The 16,784-nt window shown below is 42.9% G+C and overlaps 1 protein-coding gene and 1 long non-coding RNA gene across 3 annotated transcripts; one reads left to right on the top strand and one right to left on the bottom strand.

The window, feature by feature from the left end:
- Positions 1-2,272: 2,272 nt before the first annotated feature.
- Positions 2,273-16,660, bottom strand: LOC144233145 (uncharacterized). 2 transcript variants are annotated; one of them, XR_013335607.1, is made up of 3 exons: positions 16,600-16,660; positions 14,313-14,428; positions 2,273-2,596 (listed from the first exon to the last, which is right to left on the bottom strand). It is a non-coding gene; the product is annotated as an uncharacterized LOC144233145 (long non-coding RNA). The 2 variants fall into 2 exon arrangements; XR_013335606.1 differs by lacking the exon at positions 2,273-2,596 and adding an exon at positions 6,852-7,877.
- On the top strand, positions 15,402-16,308 carry LOC144233197 (large ribosomal subunit protein eL6). Its single transcript, XM_077766029.1, has one exon. The coding sequence runs from the start codon at positions 15,415-15,417 to the stop codon at positions 16,276-16,278; it is 864 nt and encodes a 287-aa protein (XP_077622155.1). The 5' UTR covers positions 15,402-15,414; the 3' UTR covers positions 16,279-16,308.
- Positions 16,661-16,784: the final 124 nt, after the last annotated feature.

Here is a 16,784-nt window from a genome sequence, read left to right as displayed (position 1 = left end):
GGTATAGAATTCTAGTTTGGAAAACTGGTGACTGCTCTCCCTTCAGGTGTGGTACATCTATATCTAATAAATACATTTTTTATTACTTTATGTTGTTTTTTTTTAATTTTTTTTAATTTTTAAAAAAGTAATCTTTACACCCAATGTGGGGCTCAAATTTACAACCTTGAGATTAAGAGTCACATGTTCTACTGATGGAGCCGGGAAGGTGCCATAATTTTTTTTTTAAGTAAGCTCTATGCCCAATGTGGAGCCTGAACTCATGACCCCAAGATCAAGAGCTATGTGCTCTACCAACTGAGCCATCCAGGTGCCCCTACTTAATGTTGTTTTAGTGGGGTTTCTGGAAGAAAAAAGACAAATGTATAGTTTACCATGTTTCACCAGAAATCCCTCCAACAAACTTTTGTCTTCCAGTATTTGTTGAAATGTCTTATCCACTATTGTCTCTCCTCTCATTCTCTTTGTCCTTGTGAGTTAGTACTTTCTCATCCCTTTATTTCTTTTAGCCAGATTTTTGGAGGGAGAGGAAATAAAGGTGTCTCCCAATATGCTGGCTTTAATTGTAAATTTCACAACTTCAACTTCACAATTTAAATAAAACTCAAATGTCTTGAATCATGCAATAAAATATTCATACATATGAACAGAAGGTGAGCCCTCCAAAGGATGAATTTTGCACTCTCTTTTGTGTCTGAGGAGACAAGACCACCTTTATACTTTCCGATGAGGTCTCTACTCCTCAGCTCACTTGGCTAACACCTAAACAAGGCATATTACTTCCTGCACACATAAAATTATAAATGCAATTAGACTTCCTTTTCTATTTACAAAATGAGTAGGATATGTGATCCCTAGATCTAAATAAGATTTTTTTAAATGTTTACTTATTTTTGAGAGGGGGAAGCAGAGAGAGGGAGACACAGAATCTGAAATAGGCTCCAGGCTCCGAGCTGTCAGCATAAAGCCTGACGTGGGACTTGAACTCACGAACTGCAAGGGCATAACCAGAGCTGAAGCCAGACACTTAACTGACTGAACCACCCAGGTTCCCCTCTAAATCAGATTTTTGCTTTTATTTCTACTTTATTTTATTTTATTTTATTTTTAAAGACAGGGAGAGAAGAGTAGTGAAATTCACTGGTGAAAGAATTATAGATAGAATACTACTATTCTCTATTTCTAAAGAAATTTAAAAGTTTTAACAAATCCAGACAGTTAAATAGTGACCTATAATCTCAAAGGCATCGTCCTTCCCTCTCAGATGGGTTTCTGATACAGGTTAATTTTTCTGCAAGTAGAAAACTGAAACAGTTTGAAGTACAAGAGTAGGAATCAACATCTGTGAAAACAACTGGAAGGAAGCATGTGGGATAATTGGAAATATAAATGCTGGTCTCTTCTCTAGCTTCTGACACAGGGCTCCTGAAACCTTTGAAATTTCCTAGGTGATAAGAGCTCTGGGAGCATCTTTTGCTCTAAAAAGGTGACTCTGTGTAGCCTCCTGGATGGGCTCCTGAATGGGGGCTGGTCACTAGAAAGACTAAGCCAGGATTAGAAACTAGGAGTTTTCAGCCCCCCCACTCCCCCCAGTTCTCCAGAGAGGGCAGAGGGTTAGAAAGGAAGTTAATAATTAATCATGCTACCTGAGGAAGCATCCATAAAATCCCACTATTCCGGGTTTTGGAAAGCTTCCAGGTTGGTGTGCACACCCACACGTTGGAAGACTGACACACCCCAGCTCCTTGAAGACAGAAGCTCCTGCACTCAGGACACTCCCAGGCCTCGCTCTATGGATCTCTCCATCTGGCTGTTCATCTGTATCCTTTATCATGTCGTTTCATAAGCTGGTAACTGTTAGTAACTATTTTCCTGAGTTCTGTGAGATGCTCTAGCAAATTCATTGCACCTGAGAAGGGGATTGCAAGAACTCTGCCTTATAGCCAATCAGTCAGAAGTACAGGTGACGAGCTAGACTTGCAGCAAGCATCTGGGTTGGGGGTTGAGGGGCCAGTCTTGTGAGACTGAGCCCTGAACCCGTGGGATGTGATGCTATCTGCAGATTGTGTCAGAATTGAGTTGAATTGTAGGACACCCAGCTGGTGTTGCAGAATTGCTTGGTGCAGGGAAAACCCCCACGTATCTGGTGTCAGAAGTGTTGTGAGTGCGGTAGTATGAGAGTAAAGGAGAAACACAGGACGGAGAACTGTTTTTTTTTTTTTTCCTAAACAAAGCAGAACTGGGCAGAAAAAAAAAAAGCCAAACCATGGTGCACGTCCAACAAAGCCTCCGCCAAACCCACAGGAAGCTCTGAGACAATGATCACCTGTCAGAGTTGGCGGGGTTGAGCCAAAGTAACAGGCTAGCATTGCCACATCCCACTACTGCTTCGCTCAGTCACTCGGTGTGAGCTGCCCCCAGAAGGACATGACCTTGGATGAGCAGCTCTTGCAGCTAAGGCTGAAGCCAAAGGAGCTGACAGCAGAGGCCATCTCTTGATTGTGTTCCAGGCAATGGGACAGCAAGTCTCTCCTTGAATAGGGTCTGGGCAGCCCATCTCTTTGTCCGTCATTACTGTATGAGTCTCCTACAGCTGCTGTAACAAATTAGCATAAAGATAGTGGCTCAAAACAACATAAATTTACTATCTTACAATTCTGGAGGTCAGGAGTCCAGGTCTTCTTGGGCTAAAGTCAAGGTATTGGCTCTAGGGGAGAATTCATTGCTTTGCCTTTCCCATCTTTTAAAGACTGTTCACAATTCTTGGCTTGTGACCCCCACCCGGCAACCCAGCACTCCAACCGCTGCTTCCACTGCCTACTTTCCTCTGATTTCCCTGCCCCCCTCTTTCCCTTATAAAGACTCTCATGGTGACATGGGACCGACTGGATAACAGAGGACAATCTCTGCATCTCAAGATCCTTAACTTAATCCCATCTGCAAAGTCTCTTTTGCCATGGAAGGGAACATACTCTCATGATCCAGGGGTTAGGTTGCGAACATATTTCGGGGACCATTATTCTCCCTACCAAAGTTACCAAAGAGATGGTCTAGAGTAACTGGCAAGAGTAGCATCAAGCAGATACACTCATTTGATCCCAACATTTGTCAACAGTAATATCTCATATTGTGGGGATGAGCGCTGGGTGTTGTATGGAAACCAACATGACAATAAACTATTAAAAAAATTTTTTTAATTAAAAAAAAAACAGTAATATCTCATGTGAACCCAGAGCTCTGTCTCAAGGACTATGCTAAATGCGCAACATGAATATCTCATTTCTTTCTCTCAACATTCTGAGGTGGGCACTATTATAATCTTTATTTTGCTGATGAGGAAGTGGAGGCCCAAAGAGGTTAAGCTATTTACCTTTGGTCAAACAGCTGGTAAGTGGAAGAATCCTAATTTATTTATTTTTTAATGTTTATTTATTTTTGAGAGAGAGACAGAGTGTGAGCAGGGGAGGGTCAGAGAGAGAGGGAGACACAGAATCAGAAGCAGGCTCCAGGCTCTGAGCTGTCCGCACAGAGCCTGATGCAGGGCTCGAACCCATAAGCTGTGAGATCATGAGCTGAGCTGAAGTCGGACGCTTAACTGACTGAGCCACCCAGGCGCCCCAGAAGAGGAATCCTAATTTAAACCCTGGTCTGCCAAACTCCAAAGCTGATGCCCTTGCCCATGTCTTTCGAATCCTCCTTTGCTTGTTGCTAGGGTTAGGTCTTTAAGCTGATAGATACGACTGCCTCCCCTCACCCTCTACGCCAGCTCAGGGTGGCACATGACAAAGGCTTGATAAATATTTGTTGAATTGAATTTCCCAGAATGTAATCTCTTGCCAGGTTCTGCATAACCCTTAGGGCATTCCCAAATTCCCATATTCTTATTCTCACATCCAATAAACTTTTATTGGGCATTTATGTGCCAGGCACTGGGGAAATTCAAAGATGAATAAAACATGTGGCTTATTTCCAGGAAGCTCACTTTCCAGTGAGGGAGTCATGATTTTGACCTTGGAACAATTTTGAATTTTCCTCCTCCTTTTTCATTCCTTTAGACAATCGGCGATGGATTTGAAAACAGGAACCATCACTGTTACTGTTTTCAACACCTAGTCACAATAGGAGCCTAAAGAATAAGAGGAGGCTGTAAGTTTTTGGACTTTTTTTTCATATTAATATATATTTTTGCTGTGCACACATGTATGCAGGGATGATTTTAGGTTTTATTCCTCTTTGTAAAAATGGAAGTGTGTTATATATATTACTCTTATGCTTGTCTTTGCCTTTAGGAATGCACAGTGGGTGTATTTCCAAGCTTACTTCCTCTTCTTCATACTTCTTCCTGTTTTATCCCCCCATTGATGCTTATCAAAATAGTTCAAGTGTTTTCCCCCAAAACTTGCAGGATAAGCCCTTCCTTTTGCTGTGGTTACAAAAACCTTGAGGAATGACAGGTCTACCTTTTCCTAAACCATCTACCCCCTCATCCCCAGAATGGTCTTTTCCAAAGCCTAGATTTGATGGTCGTTTCTCTCCCAGATTCCCCAGTGCCTACAGGGTAAATCCAAATCTGAACTGGTTGGCCTAGCAGATAATGATATTCAGAATCTGGCCCCTATTCAGCCTCACATGATGACTCTGTACATACATCTCACGCCTCCGCTGGCTTTCTTCATTCCACCTTAGCGGTCTTCTTGCAGGCTCCCAAGTGCACCAGCCTATCTTGAATCCAGGCTTTCCAACATCCTCTCTCTCTGCTTGGACAGCTTTCTCTGCTCCCTCCATCAGCATAAATTCTTCTCATTCTTTGAATTTCTGCTGAAGCATCATTTCCTTGGCCCCTCTTAGGCTGGGCCTTTCTTTTCTTCCCTTCATCCTGGGTACATGCATCATGCTAGAAATTAACTCAGATATCTCTTTTGCCTGCAATTCTCTCTGCTCCTCTGGAGGGTCTGTCCCCTTCACCTGCTGAACGCCCCCCACGCCCGCATGCCAGGCACCACACAATTGGTGGCACATTGCAGATGTTGATAAATGTTTGCTAAATGAGTGATAATGAATGACTCATGGGGAAATTTTACTGCTTCTGGTTAATATACAATGCGTAGGTGCAGTCTCATGTTGAATATTTGGTTCCACTGAGAATGATAAAGGGAAAAATCGCTTACCAAGGGGAAGGCACCCTAGTTTCTTTTTCAAAACTACTTTAGGAGTTGTTCTTTTCTTGTATTGATAAATTTATCTGTGGGTTTAATCTTTGTCAACCAATTTATTTTAAATAGGTCTTTAATAAACCAAGTATCTAAAGCGTTTGCGATCTGATCTTGTCATTTGTTGTTCCTGTTGACTGTTGCTCATGGTGGATTGTTTCCTTGTGTGTTTTGTGATTTCGAACAAATAGATCTTTGTTTGTGGGCATCTGGTATATCGAGGCTGAAGGTTTGTCCTTTCAGAGTGTGTTTGGTTCATTTCTTGGCTTGGGGGTTCCCCATTGTGGAAATTTGAACCCTAAACCTGTTAGTATAGTCCTGTTGTGACAAATTCAGAGGGGGCCTTTCTTTCCTACTCAGGGTCCAGAAAAAAAACAAATAGGCTTCCTTATTACCTCCCTGTGTTGGTCAGATGAATTTTTCTAGTCCCTCCACCCTTTTCTCCAAGACTGTAGCTCTTTGGAGGTCCTCTTTTGTGTGGAGGTCACCGTTCCTTTCCCCCAGTCTCGTCCCCTGTCCTTTGGGACTTTTACAACTGAAACCCCTCCCCAGCTCCACAGAGACAATCCTTACCAGTTTGGTTTTCACCCTCTCCTTTGCTGATTCCTGAAGATTATCCCTTCTTTCTGGTGTTATTAAATTTTATCCAGCATTATCTAGATGACTATCAAATGAGAGCAAAGGTTTTACATGATCTGATCCAAAATATTAACCAAAACTGGAAACCCAGCAGGTTAGTTTATATATCTTTCCTTCATTCTGTGTGCATGAGTCTGGTTTTCTAAAAAGTCACTTTGTTCTCTTCTTATTTTCTGTATATTTACCACTTTTCTCCTATTCTCTTCCTACATTTACAACAGCTACATTACAGAACAAAATGCCTTATGCTAATAATGTCTCCTGTAGAAACTAGACTTTTCTTCCCTTTAGTATTTGGCTCCTATTACTGGTTCTTTTTCACCTCCTTTCCTAACTATCCTTTTATGTAATTTTCTAGTGAACAGGCACCAAATATAGCTAGTATCTGATCCATATGTCACCTGCTAATTTAAATGTTCTTTTCTTAAAAAAAAAATCTATCCCAATTTTGCAGATTAAAAAAAAATCTTGAGGTCGACAAAACTGCTAGCAATGTTTCCATACATACCATTGTCAAAAGGCTGGCAAATTTGGTAACATGGGGTAGCCAAGTTTTAAAAAATTCAGTACTAGTATTGCAAGTCATATTTATAATTTGAATAAAAATTCTAACTTGTTAAAGCATGTTTTGGCCCTAGATAAATTTCTTTTGGTCTTAGGTCTGGGCATACATGCACATAAGTATTTCTATTGATATACGTGTGCATCAAGTATACTCTATACCGGTAATATTTGCAGCCTCAGAGTGCTTAGCAGAGGGCCCAGTTTGTGAGGCTGTTCTTCATTATTCCTACCTTCCTTGGAAATTCACGTTTACGTAACACCAAGTGAAAATGAAGTATCGAAAGAACTACTTTTGTCACTGCTATAGTCAAGGTTACACATTAGCTAACTTATAAACAAATCACTCTCAGTGACAGAAATACTAGCAACTGAGATAGCCTGTAAGCACAGCCACCAAACTTTTTTCTTTTTTTTTTTATTTATTTATTTCTAGGAGAGAGAGAGAGACAGCGTGAGCAGGGGAGGGTCAGAGAGAGAGGGAGTCACAGACTGAAACAGGCTCCAGGCTCTGAGCTGACTGTCAGCACAGAGCCCGACGCGGGGCTCGAACCCACGAACCGCGAGATCATGACCCAAGTGAAAGTCAGACGCTTAACCGACTAAGCCACCCAGGCGCCCCCAAACTTTTTCAAAAGGACTTTTAAAAAATTCCCTTAGTTATGACAGCTCTGGTTAATGGATATTCTACTAATCTTTTCCTTTTGGCCTCTGAAATGTTTCAAGATTTGGTAAATCCCAATTTTAAGGATTTAGCAAGTTGTCACTGGGAGGTTATCCACTGGGACATAACAGGCCAACCACACCTAAATGTGGCGGCTTAAAATAACAATCATTTTATTTGCTCATGAGTCTGTGGGTCAAGAACTAGGCAGGGTGCAGAGGGACAGTTCTTCTGTGTTCCATGTGGTGTTAGCTGGGGTGGGTTCATGAGGGGCTGGAGGACCGTGATGGCCTCTCTCACGGGGCTGGTGCTTCAGCCGGAATGGCTTGGACAACTGAGGACTGCATAGGACAGCTGGGCCTCTTTTCCTGGGGTGCTGGCTGGACTCCCTCATGTCGCTGGGGCCTTCTGGTTGTCAGGTGAGTTCCTGGAGTCCCCTCCGCTTGGCTTCCCTCTCCAGCAGGAATCCCTGGACATCCTAACACAGCAGATGGTATTCCCTCTAGCTAAACTTCCAGGCTTCCACTTAGAAGTTCTGGGATAGCATCGCCGCCATGTTCTCGTGGTCAAAGCAAGTCAAAGGCCAGCTCTCAAGGAGTGAGGAAATAGACTCCATCTCTTGAGAGGGGGGAGCTTCCTGCCCGCATAGAGATGGGAGGAATGGCCAGCCACCATCTTTGCCGACAATCTACCATGGTCACTTTGTTTATGTATTTATAAATAATTGGCACCCATCCTGTTTATACGGTTGCTACAAATCACAACGCAGAGTACTAACCACGGTACGATCACGGCCACGGTTGCTACAAATCAAAGGAGAAGTGTATTAACTATAGCTCAATACTAGTACTAGAATAGCTTATAGTACCTAGACTAATGAAGTCAAGGTATTTTCCCAATATAAATATACTTAGGGCATGTATTTTTTATTTTTTTTTATTTTTCAGTGCTTACAATGATCTCGTTTGGTTAACAGTAAAGCTTAAGCTAAAGTCCCTTAGTCCGCAGGATCTGTGGGGTTACCTTTAGTTCATAACCTCTGTGTACACCTTCTCCCTGGTGGTCACACAGGAGTACAGGGAGACATGAATACACAATCTTATTTTTTTTGTTCTCATAACACCATATTGCAGGCTTGGACCAACTTTCTAATCCCACTAATTGTTTTTTAAAGAAATAACACGATTTTGATTTTGCAAATTTTATCACACCAAGTTCTCCACAATCGGGTACACCAAGATCTTACCATTGAAACCCTTCCTGGTGTTAAGCAGATGGATAATTTTGAAATATGTACGTATGGAATTAAGTTCCATGACTATCCAAATACGCCAACCATTTCCATGGCATTTGGAATTATGCAATGGAAAACATTTCCAGTGACGCCCTTTTATGTGTTAATTTTGCAAAATTTATTCTCAATTATAATTTCAAATCACCTGAGAAACAGAAGAACATTAGACATTGTATCAAAACCAAGAACTTATTTGAATTTAGCATTAAGAAAACATTTTAAATTAATTAATTGGCACAAGCTGAAGATAGCCCATGTTTAACAAGCCAGTTCTGGTTGACATTTGCCAAAATATGACATATTGAGTATGTTGTTTTTGTCCAATATCCTTTGAATTTAAGAACAAAATTAAAGCAGAGGGCACAAAATCATTTACTCCCATGAGATTCATGAAACTTTAATTAGATACCCCTTTAAGATAGAAATTTGCTTTCCCTAATTTTTTTTAAAATTTTTTATGCTTATTTATTATTGAGACAGAGAGAAACAGAGCATGAGCGGGGGAGGGGCCGAGAGAGAGCGAGACACAGAATCTGAGGCAGACTCCAGGCTCTGAGCTGATGCAGGGCTTTAACCCATGAACCATGAGATCGTGACCTAAGCTGAAGTTGGACGCTTAACCGAGGTGCCCCCCCCTTAAATTTTTTTAAAAATCTGTACTTTTAAATGGCCTTTAAGTTTTAACACTTTTTCAAGACACGATTGTCCAATCTTCATATTAATGAACATGCCAGATATTTTAATTTCCTGCACATCTGCCAAGTATTTTCAGTTTGGGACAAGATTAAATTCTAAGGTGCCTCCCTTTAAAAAAAAAAAAAATACGCTTTCTCTTAAGTTGAAAGAATTTTTAAAATATATTTTGACCACCTATATCTTTGAAACACTTAAAATATCTTCAGGTTTAAAAATTCTCTTCCACGTTGGCTTGGGAAATGTTGGCTCTTCAATTTTCAGTACTACTCTCTTGTTTGATTTTTCAGCATTGCATTTAATTGAAATAAATGTATTTTTCTTATCACATTGCCATTGAACTTGGGTCAAATGCTTTGAAAGAGTGAGTTTAGGGGGACTGGAGGAACAGGACAAAATGGCTATAAATAGCAGTTCTTTGTGTAGCATCTACTGTATAATAAAGTGTTGTGTAACTCTGCCATGCAACGTAAATAATGATAGTAATTTGCATTTTCTTATTACTATTCATCCTCGAATTGAATCTACAGTCTTTTGCCAATATTAAGGTCTCTTTCTCACATCCTTACATTCCCTGGGGTCCCTGCTATGACGAGAGAGGGGAGATAAACAGTCCCTTTGGTTTGCAGACATTGTACGACAGGTACGCACCAACTGCGTTTCGCCTCTGCGTTCCCATCTCATAGACCCAAAGGCAGCATGGTCCATGGGCAGACCAGCACCAAGCAGAGCAAATGTAACTCCACTTCCATCCCCTCCTTATTAACATCTATTCCCTTTTTTTCAATCATGATGACCCGAGAGATTCTAGCCCAGGGCCTTTACGCCGGTCTCAAACTTGAGAGAATCAGGAAAGACTCCAAAAGAAGAAATATTTTAAAAATTTCACCAGCCTGGAGGGCCTGTTATTAGTGTGACAAAATAATGTGATGGAATCATCAACTGGACTGAACTTTCTGCTGTAGACTCATCACAAAAGACTAGGGGATTTTGGTTTTATTTTTTTCTTTTCCCCACGCAGTTAAGCCTCAGGGTCCTGGGGAGATAGGTTTTGGCCTTGCGTGGCTCAGGGGAGCTTGAATGCCTAGGAACTTTGGGACTGGGAGTTGAATTATCAAAATGCGAGGAGGCAGGAGTGTTACTTGAGAGAGCAGAGGCCCAGCTCCCTGGAGAATTCCACACTAGAGCTGCCGAAGGCAGTGAGGAGCACTGTGGTGGGAGAGAGAGGCTTTCTGTGGTATCTGGGGCTTCTCAGCGGAAAGCTGCACACCAGCTGCTTGGAGACCTGGTTAAAATGCAATTCTGATTCAGAAGGTCTGGAGTGGACCCAGAGACCCTGCATTTCCAACAAACTCCCAAGGAGTGTTGTTACTATTGGTTTGGGGACCTCGCTTTGAGTTAGTAGCAGGTGAGGAGGAGAAGGGGGAAGAATTTCAAAGGAGGGGCACAGGGAAGTCTAAACCTCAAACTTTGTTTTGTTGCAAAGAGCAACTATTTGATAGACTACAGAAAAAAACTAAACACTAGAAAGCCCTTCCTCAAATTTTCTGGCCTCTTTGCCCATAACCTCTTAGGCTTCTCGAATGACCCTAGGGAAGGGAAGGAACCCAACTCATGACTCCAACCGAATGCATTTCCAAACTCCTCTGACTTGAGGAAGAAACAGTGGAGGAACTGGAGCCATGTTATATTTAATTTACAAGAATTCAGAAATATGAAATTTTTTGAGCTTATGGAGCAAATTCATATGAATCACCCTTTCGATCTCAAAGAGAATCAGATTAAGGAATCAATAAATAACCATTCCTTAGTTACTCAATTAACACACGTTAGCGGACGATGAGTGGATTTTCCTAAACCCTGATGTGGGACTTTTGGGGGCTTCTGACAAGAGAAACTCATTGAAAGGAACAAGTGTTCCCAAAGATCTGAGGATTTACATCCCTTATCAGTCAATGACTTTGCCATGGTCACCAGGGAAGATGGCCCTTCCTCTACACACCCCCTTCAAATTGCCCATGGAGATTTTTCCCTCCTTCAAGTCCTTGCTCTTCATTTCAACATGATTTCACCAGTATAAACATGTTCAGGAGAAAGACCCAGTTTGATTTTCTTCTGCCAGCATCTTCCAAAGATAGCCTCGCATCCCATTCTCTCATAAGAACAAATCTTAAAAATAAACTAAGGCAGTAAGTGCTGTGTCCAAAGCCAAGTTTGTTCCAAAGCTGAGAGTAATAAAATCCAGGTCTCCCTTTCCCTAATTCAATTTTAAGAGCAAATGCCTTTCGTTGGTAATTCTGTTTGTAAGTTCTGATTCTTTCATTTGTAAGGCCTGGTCTTTATAAAGCACTCCCAAATCTGGTTGTGATTACATGAGAAAAGGGGTTTTTTGTTGTTTGTTTTTTATTATTTGTATTAAAAAATTTTTTATGCCTTTTTTTTTTATTTTGAGAGACAGAGACAGAGAGCGAGTGGGGGAGGGGCAGAGAGAGAGGGAGACACAGAATCTGAAGCAGGCTCCAGGCTCTGAGCTGTCAGCACAGAGCCCGACGCGGGGCTCGAAACCACGAACCGTGAGATCATGACCTGAGCTGAAACTGGATGCCCAATGGACTGAGCCACCCAGGCACCCCATGTTTTTTATTTTTTTAATGTTTATTTATTTGAGAGAGAGAAAGAGAGAGCACAGGCAGGGAAGGGGCAGAGAGAGACACACACACAGAATCCAAAGCAGGTTCCAGGCTCTGAGCTGTCAGCACAGAGCCCTACCAGGGGCCTGAACTCACAAACCTCAAGATCATGACCTAAGCCGAAATCAGACACCCAACCGACTGAGCCACTCTGGTGCCCCCTACCTAAGAAAAGTTTGTGCCCATGCTCATCAATGTCACAATTCACAGAGAGATAGCAGTTTGGCTGACTCTCAATCCTCCCAGAAGGTCTACAGTCTAGCGTGGTGTAAGAAGGAGTGGCTGCATCTTTTGCTTGATCATCTGTCCACAAGAAATAAAACGTCACAAAGTAACCCAACATTTTTGCTTGACTAGCAGACGTTTTTTTTTTTAATTAGTTGCCAATGTTTACAGTAATTTCACATAAACATCTAAATTTCTGGTTTCCCTTAAAATATCAGAAGCGCTGGCAACATTTGTGGGCTGTCCCTCGTGGCTGAATACTAGCAGAGTGGACATTTGTGCTCCTTTGGCCACGGGTATCTGAACCCCTCCCCTATATTCAAGGATGTCCTCAGTTCACAAGTCTTGGTGGGAGGCGGACGTCATTTCCCAACATTGAAGCTACATACCATGGACAATGACGCACGTCTCCCCAGGCTTTTAAAGCGCTAGTTTTAGTTCGCATCCAGTGCAGGAGAGAACTGGTGAATTCTTCCTGACAACAGAATTGGTGAAAGCGACATCCAGTTTCTAGGGGCAGCGGAACTTGAGACCAGTTCCGAAGGTCACCAGTAGCTGCGCTTTCCTTACTGGCTTGGTTCTGTGGCCTACCTTTGACCGTGGTTTCGGTTCCGTGGCCCGTCTTTGTCCCACTGGCCAAGCCATCCAGTACTTCTTCACTACAGTCCTTTCCTGCTGAAATCTTTCATCTACAAACTCTGCCGTCCTAGAGGCAGGGCAGTTTCCTCTTGCTTTCTGTACTAACTTCCAGGCTGCTTAGAGACATGTGAGTTTGTAACTTTGGTCTTTCTGTCTTTCGCCTTAAAGCTAAAGATCACCCAGTGCAAGGACCCACAGAGTTCAACCTGGGAAAAGTTTCCAGGGGGACCTCTTCCCATCCCCGCCCCCCCTGCCATTTTCCCTTACATCTCATTGGGCAGAACTGGGTCACATGCTCACCTTTAAGCCAATCAGGGGACTAAGATCGCCGTGATTGGCTTAGGAGAGGCCCTAGTTCAACTTTGGCTGTTAGAATCACCTGGGAAGCTTTTAAAAATGCCAATCCCTGGTCCCACCCCACACCGAGGCCAAATTTAATCGGTCTGGCTGGACTTAAGGTATTGGAATTGTAAAACCCTCAGATGCTTTTAATGCCATCCCTGTCTCTAGTCCAGCCCCCTACCTCCGCCCATTTTACAAATGCCACGACTGAGGTCCAAAGGCATTAAGTAACTTGCCCAAAGGACTGTACCTTCAACTAATAACAAAAACAAAAGCAAACAAAACTACACACACACACACACACACACACACACACACACACCATTAAATGGACACCTTTGTTCTTCCAGCATATGCGAGTAGCATTCTCTTTCTTACAAAGTTAAGTGATCAGATGCTGGGGGACTGAGAGGCAGTAGAAGGTAGGGCAGTGGTTCTCGAACTTGAGTGCAGTCAGAGTTCCCTGGAGGGCACTTTACCACACAGATGGCCGGGCCCACCCCCAGAGTTGCACAGTCAGTGGGTTTGGGTGGGGAGAAGAAGGGTTAACATTTCTAACAAGTTCCCAGGGGATGCTGCCGCAGGGCCAGGAACCACACTAGCTTAGCAGCTAGGAATGTGGGCTATAGAATCACACCGTCCTGGTAAGATCCGGCTGTGCCCCGTATATCGAGTCACAAAACCTGCTAAACTTTCGGGCAAGTGACTTAACACATCTATGAAATGGGGCCAAGGATAGTTGCTTTGGTTTATCACAGCAACTAAGTGGGTATAATAAATGTGAAGCACTTAGAACACTGTGTGGCCCATAGTAGCTGTCTAATGAATAGCAGGCATTAGCATTCATTCATTCATTCATTCATGGAACAGTGATTAATTGAATGCTTCCTTTGAGCCATGCACAATTCCAGGCACCAGGTATACAGCGGTGAATAAATCAAAGCCTTGCCTCCCAGTGAGCTTACAATCCACCGGGAAGGCACCCAGTATGTGACCTCATAAATATATAATATCACTCAGAAGAATTCTGCACTCCAAGAAAATGGAGCAGCGGGTGCACACAGAGTTTTATGAGAACGTAGTCCAGTCTCGTTCATGTCTTCCAGCTCAAGGAGATGGTAGCAGCATGTTTCTAACGCAAAGGCCCTTTAGCAGAATGGCTACATTTATGTAATTTATATTTATATTCACGTAGATTTAAAAACATATATATTACATGATATGTATTACTTATATGTTATATATTACATCAGTAACATATTTATGTATAGTCCATATTAGATATTTTGTATTTTAATATGTTTCATGTTTTAATATTCACATTTATATTTTATATATCATAGGGATAGACTTACATGATTATGGAGGCCAAGAAGTCCCACAATCTGGTATCTTCCATCTGAAAACCCAGGAGAACTGGTGGTATAATTCAGTCTGAATTCAAAGGCCTGAGAATCAAGAGCACTGATGTCTGAGGGCAAGAGAAAATAGATGTCCCAGCTCAAAAAGAGTCACCCTTCCTCTGACTTTTTGTTCCATTCAGGGCCCCGGTGGATTGCAGGATCCCCACCCGCACTGATGAGGTGATCTTTACTCAGTCCACCCAGTCAAATGCCAATGTCTTTCAGAGATGCCCTCAGAGACACCCCCAAAATAATATTTTACCAGCTCTCTGGGCGTCCAGAGTCCAGTCACGTAACCCATAAAAGGCACCCCCATGGGCACAGTCATAGCAGCCAATTCTTGAGTCGGTTTGGCTTGAGAAGAAACATTTGAAACAAGAACAGGGTGGGTGGAGAGTGTGCTAGAAGCGAAGGAGAGAGTAAGGAGGCAATGTACAGAATGCTTTGCGTGTGTTCCTGAATCCTCACAGACACCTTTGGAGTAGAGATTATTGGACAAGAAGAGGCGAGATGGCCAGAGCTCAGTGGCGAAGCAGAACACGAAGGGACTGAACAATCAAAGTTAGAGTTGGCTGGCGAGGAAGCAGGGAGTATGGGCAGTGTCCTAGCATAAGCCACATCCGACCAGATTCAGATGAATCCCCAGGCAGGCGCGAGGGTCAAGGATAACTGCCATCATGTATTTGCCCCAGTGTCTCTCTACCGTGTTCCCAGAGCAGGTGCCGGTGATGTGATAAGGTGCAAGGAGCGGCTATTTATGAATCAGAACGCTTCTGACCCCAGGCCAGCCTCACCTTGTCTCCATACTGTCTTTCTCAAACGTTAAAAAAAAACAAAACAAAAAACAAAAAAACCCCACACACACAACAAAAAACCAAAGCAAAACAAAACAAACAAAAAACCCAAAACAAAACAAAACAAACCTCCCCCAAACCCCCACGTTATTATGGATAACATTCATTGCTGGGAAATAGCAAGATAAAAGAAAATAAAAGTGGTCCATAATCACTTCATCTCAGAAAACAACAACAATAGCTCTTTCCCATCTTGCAAGATGGCGGGTGAAAAAGCCGAGAAGCCGGATACTAAGAAGAAACCCGAAGCCAAGAAGACTGATGCTGGTGGCAAGGTTAAGAAGGGCAACCTCAAGGCTAAAACCCCAAAGAAGGGGAAGCCCCACTGCAGCCGAAACCCGGTCCTAGTCCGAGGAATTGGCAGATACTCCCGATCGGCTATGTATTCGAGAAAAGCCATGTACAAGAGGAAGTATTCAGCAGCTAAATCCAGGATTGAAAAGAAAAAGAAGGAGAAGGTTCTTGCTACGGTCACAAAACCAGTCGGTGGTGACAAGAATGGTGGTACCCGAGTGGTTAAACTCCGCAAAATGCCCAGGTATTATCCTACCGAAGATGTGCCTCGGAAGTTGTTGAGCCACGGCAAAAAACCTTTTAGTCAGCACGTGCGGAAACTGCGAGCCAGCATCACTCCTGGGACCATCCTGATCATTCTCACTGGGCGCCACAGGGGCAAGAGGGTGGTTTTTCTGAAGCAGCTGAGCAGTGGCTTGCTACTTGTGACTGGACCTCTGTCCCTCAACCGAGTTCCTCTGCGTAGAACACACCAGAAATTTGTCATTGCCACCTCCACCAAAATTGATATCAGCAGTGTGAAAATCCCCAAACACCTCACTGATGCTTACTTTAAGAAGAAGAAGCTGCGTAAACCCAGACACCAGGAAGGGGAGATCTTCGACACGGAGAAAGAGAAATATGAGATCACAGAGCAGCGCAAGGTTGACCAGAAAGCTGTGGACTCGCAAATTCTGCCAAAAATCAAAGCTGTTCCTCAGCTTCAGGGCTACCTCCGCTCTGTGTTTTCTCTCACGAATGGAGTTTACCCTCACAAACTGGTGTTCTAAATGTCTTACAAAGAACCTAATTAAATAACGGATGCATCAAAAAAAAAAAAAGAAAACAACAACAATAACAACAACCACCAAACACTAAAATTTGAATACTAATTCTCCGATCTTCAAATCAGGGACCCTGCCCTCTGTGCTGAGTAACTAGCCCTTTCCAGTTAAACGTATTAACCTAACTGGAAGTTTGTTTTTTTGTTTTTACTCTGGGGTTGTTCTGGAGCTTGGTTCTCTAGATTCTGTTGGGTGAGGGGCATGGGTTTGGGTGGTAGATTGGAGTTGTATGTGTTTTGGAGTCCTTTATCAATTCGAAGTGCTTACCTCCCAGCTTTGGGGCCAAAAGGTGTTTCGAGCCTTTTTTCTCAGGGCGTCTATATTCANGTTCCTTTGAACGGTAAGTGTTTGAACTCTGGTGGTGGCTGGAATTGGCATTGACCGTGAGACTTCAGTTTGTAACGATGACTGGAGGCTGTAGGGGGTGGCCTTGCCTCTCCTGCTCCCCCAGG

Source organism: Crocuta crocuta, unplaced genomic scaffold (genome assembly GCF_008692635.1).
Source record: "Crocuta crocuta isolate KB4526 unplaced genomic scaffold, BGI_CrCroc_1.0 scaffold339, whole genome shotgun sequence".
Lineage (NCBI taxonomy): Eukaryota > Metazoa > Chordata > Mammalia > Carnivora > Hyaenidae > Crocuta > Crocuta crocuta.
This window is presented reverse-complemented; position numbering and strand designations above follow the sequence as displayed.

What these genes read in the sequence shown, in the direction of transcription:
- LOC144233197 (XM_077766029.1), top strand. Translation starts at nt 15,415, where the DNA reads ATGGCGGGTGAAAAAGCCGAGAAGCCGGATACTAAGAAGAAACCCGAA.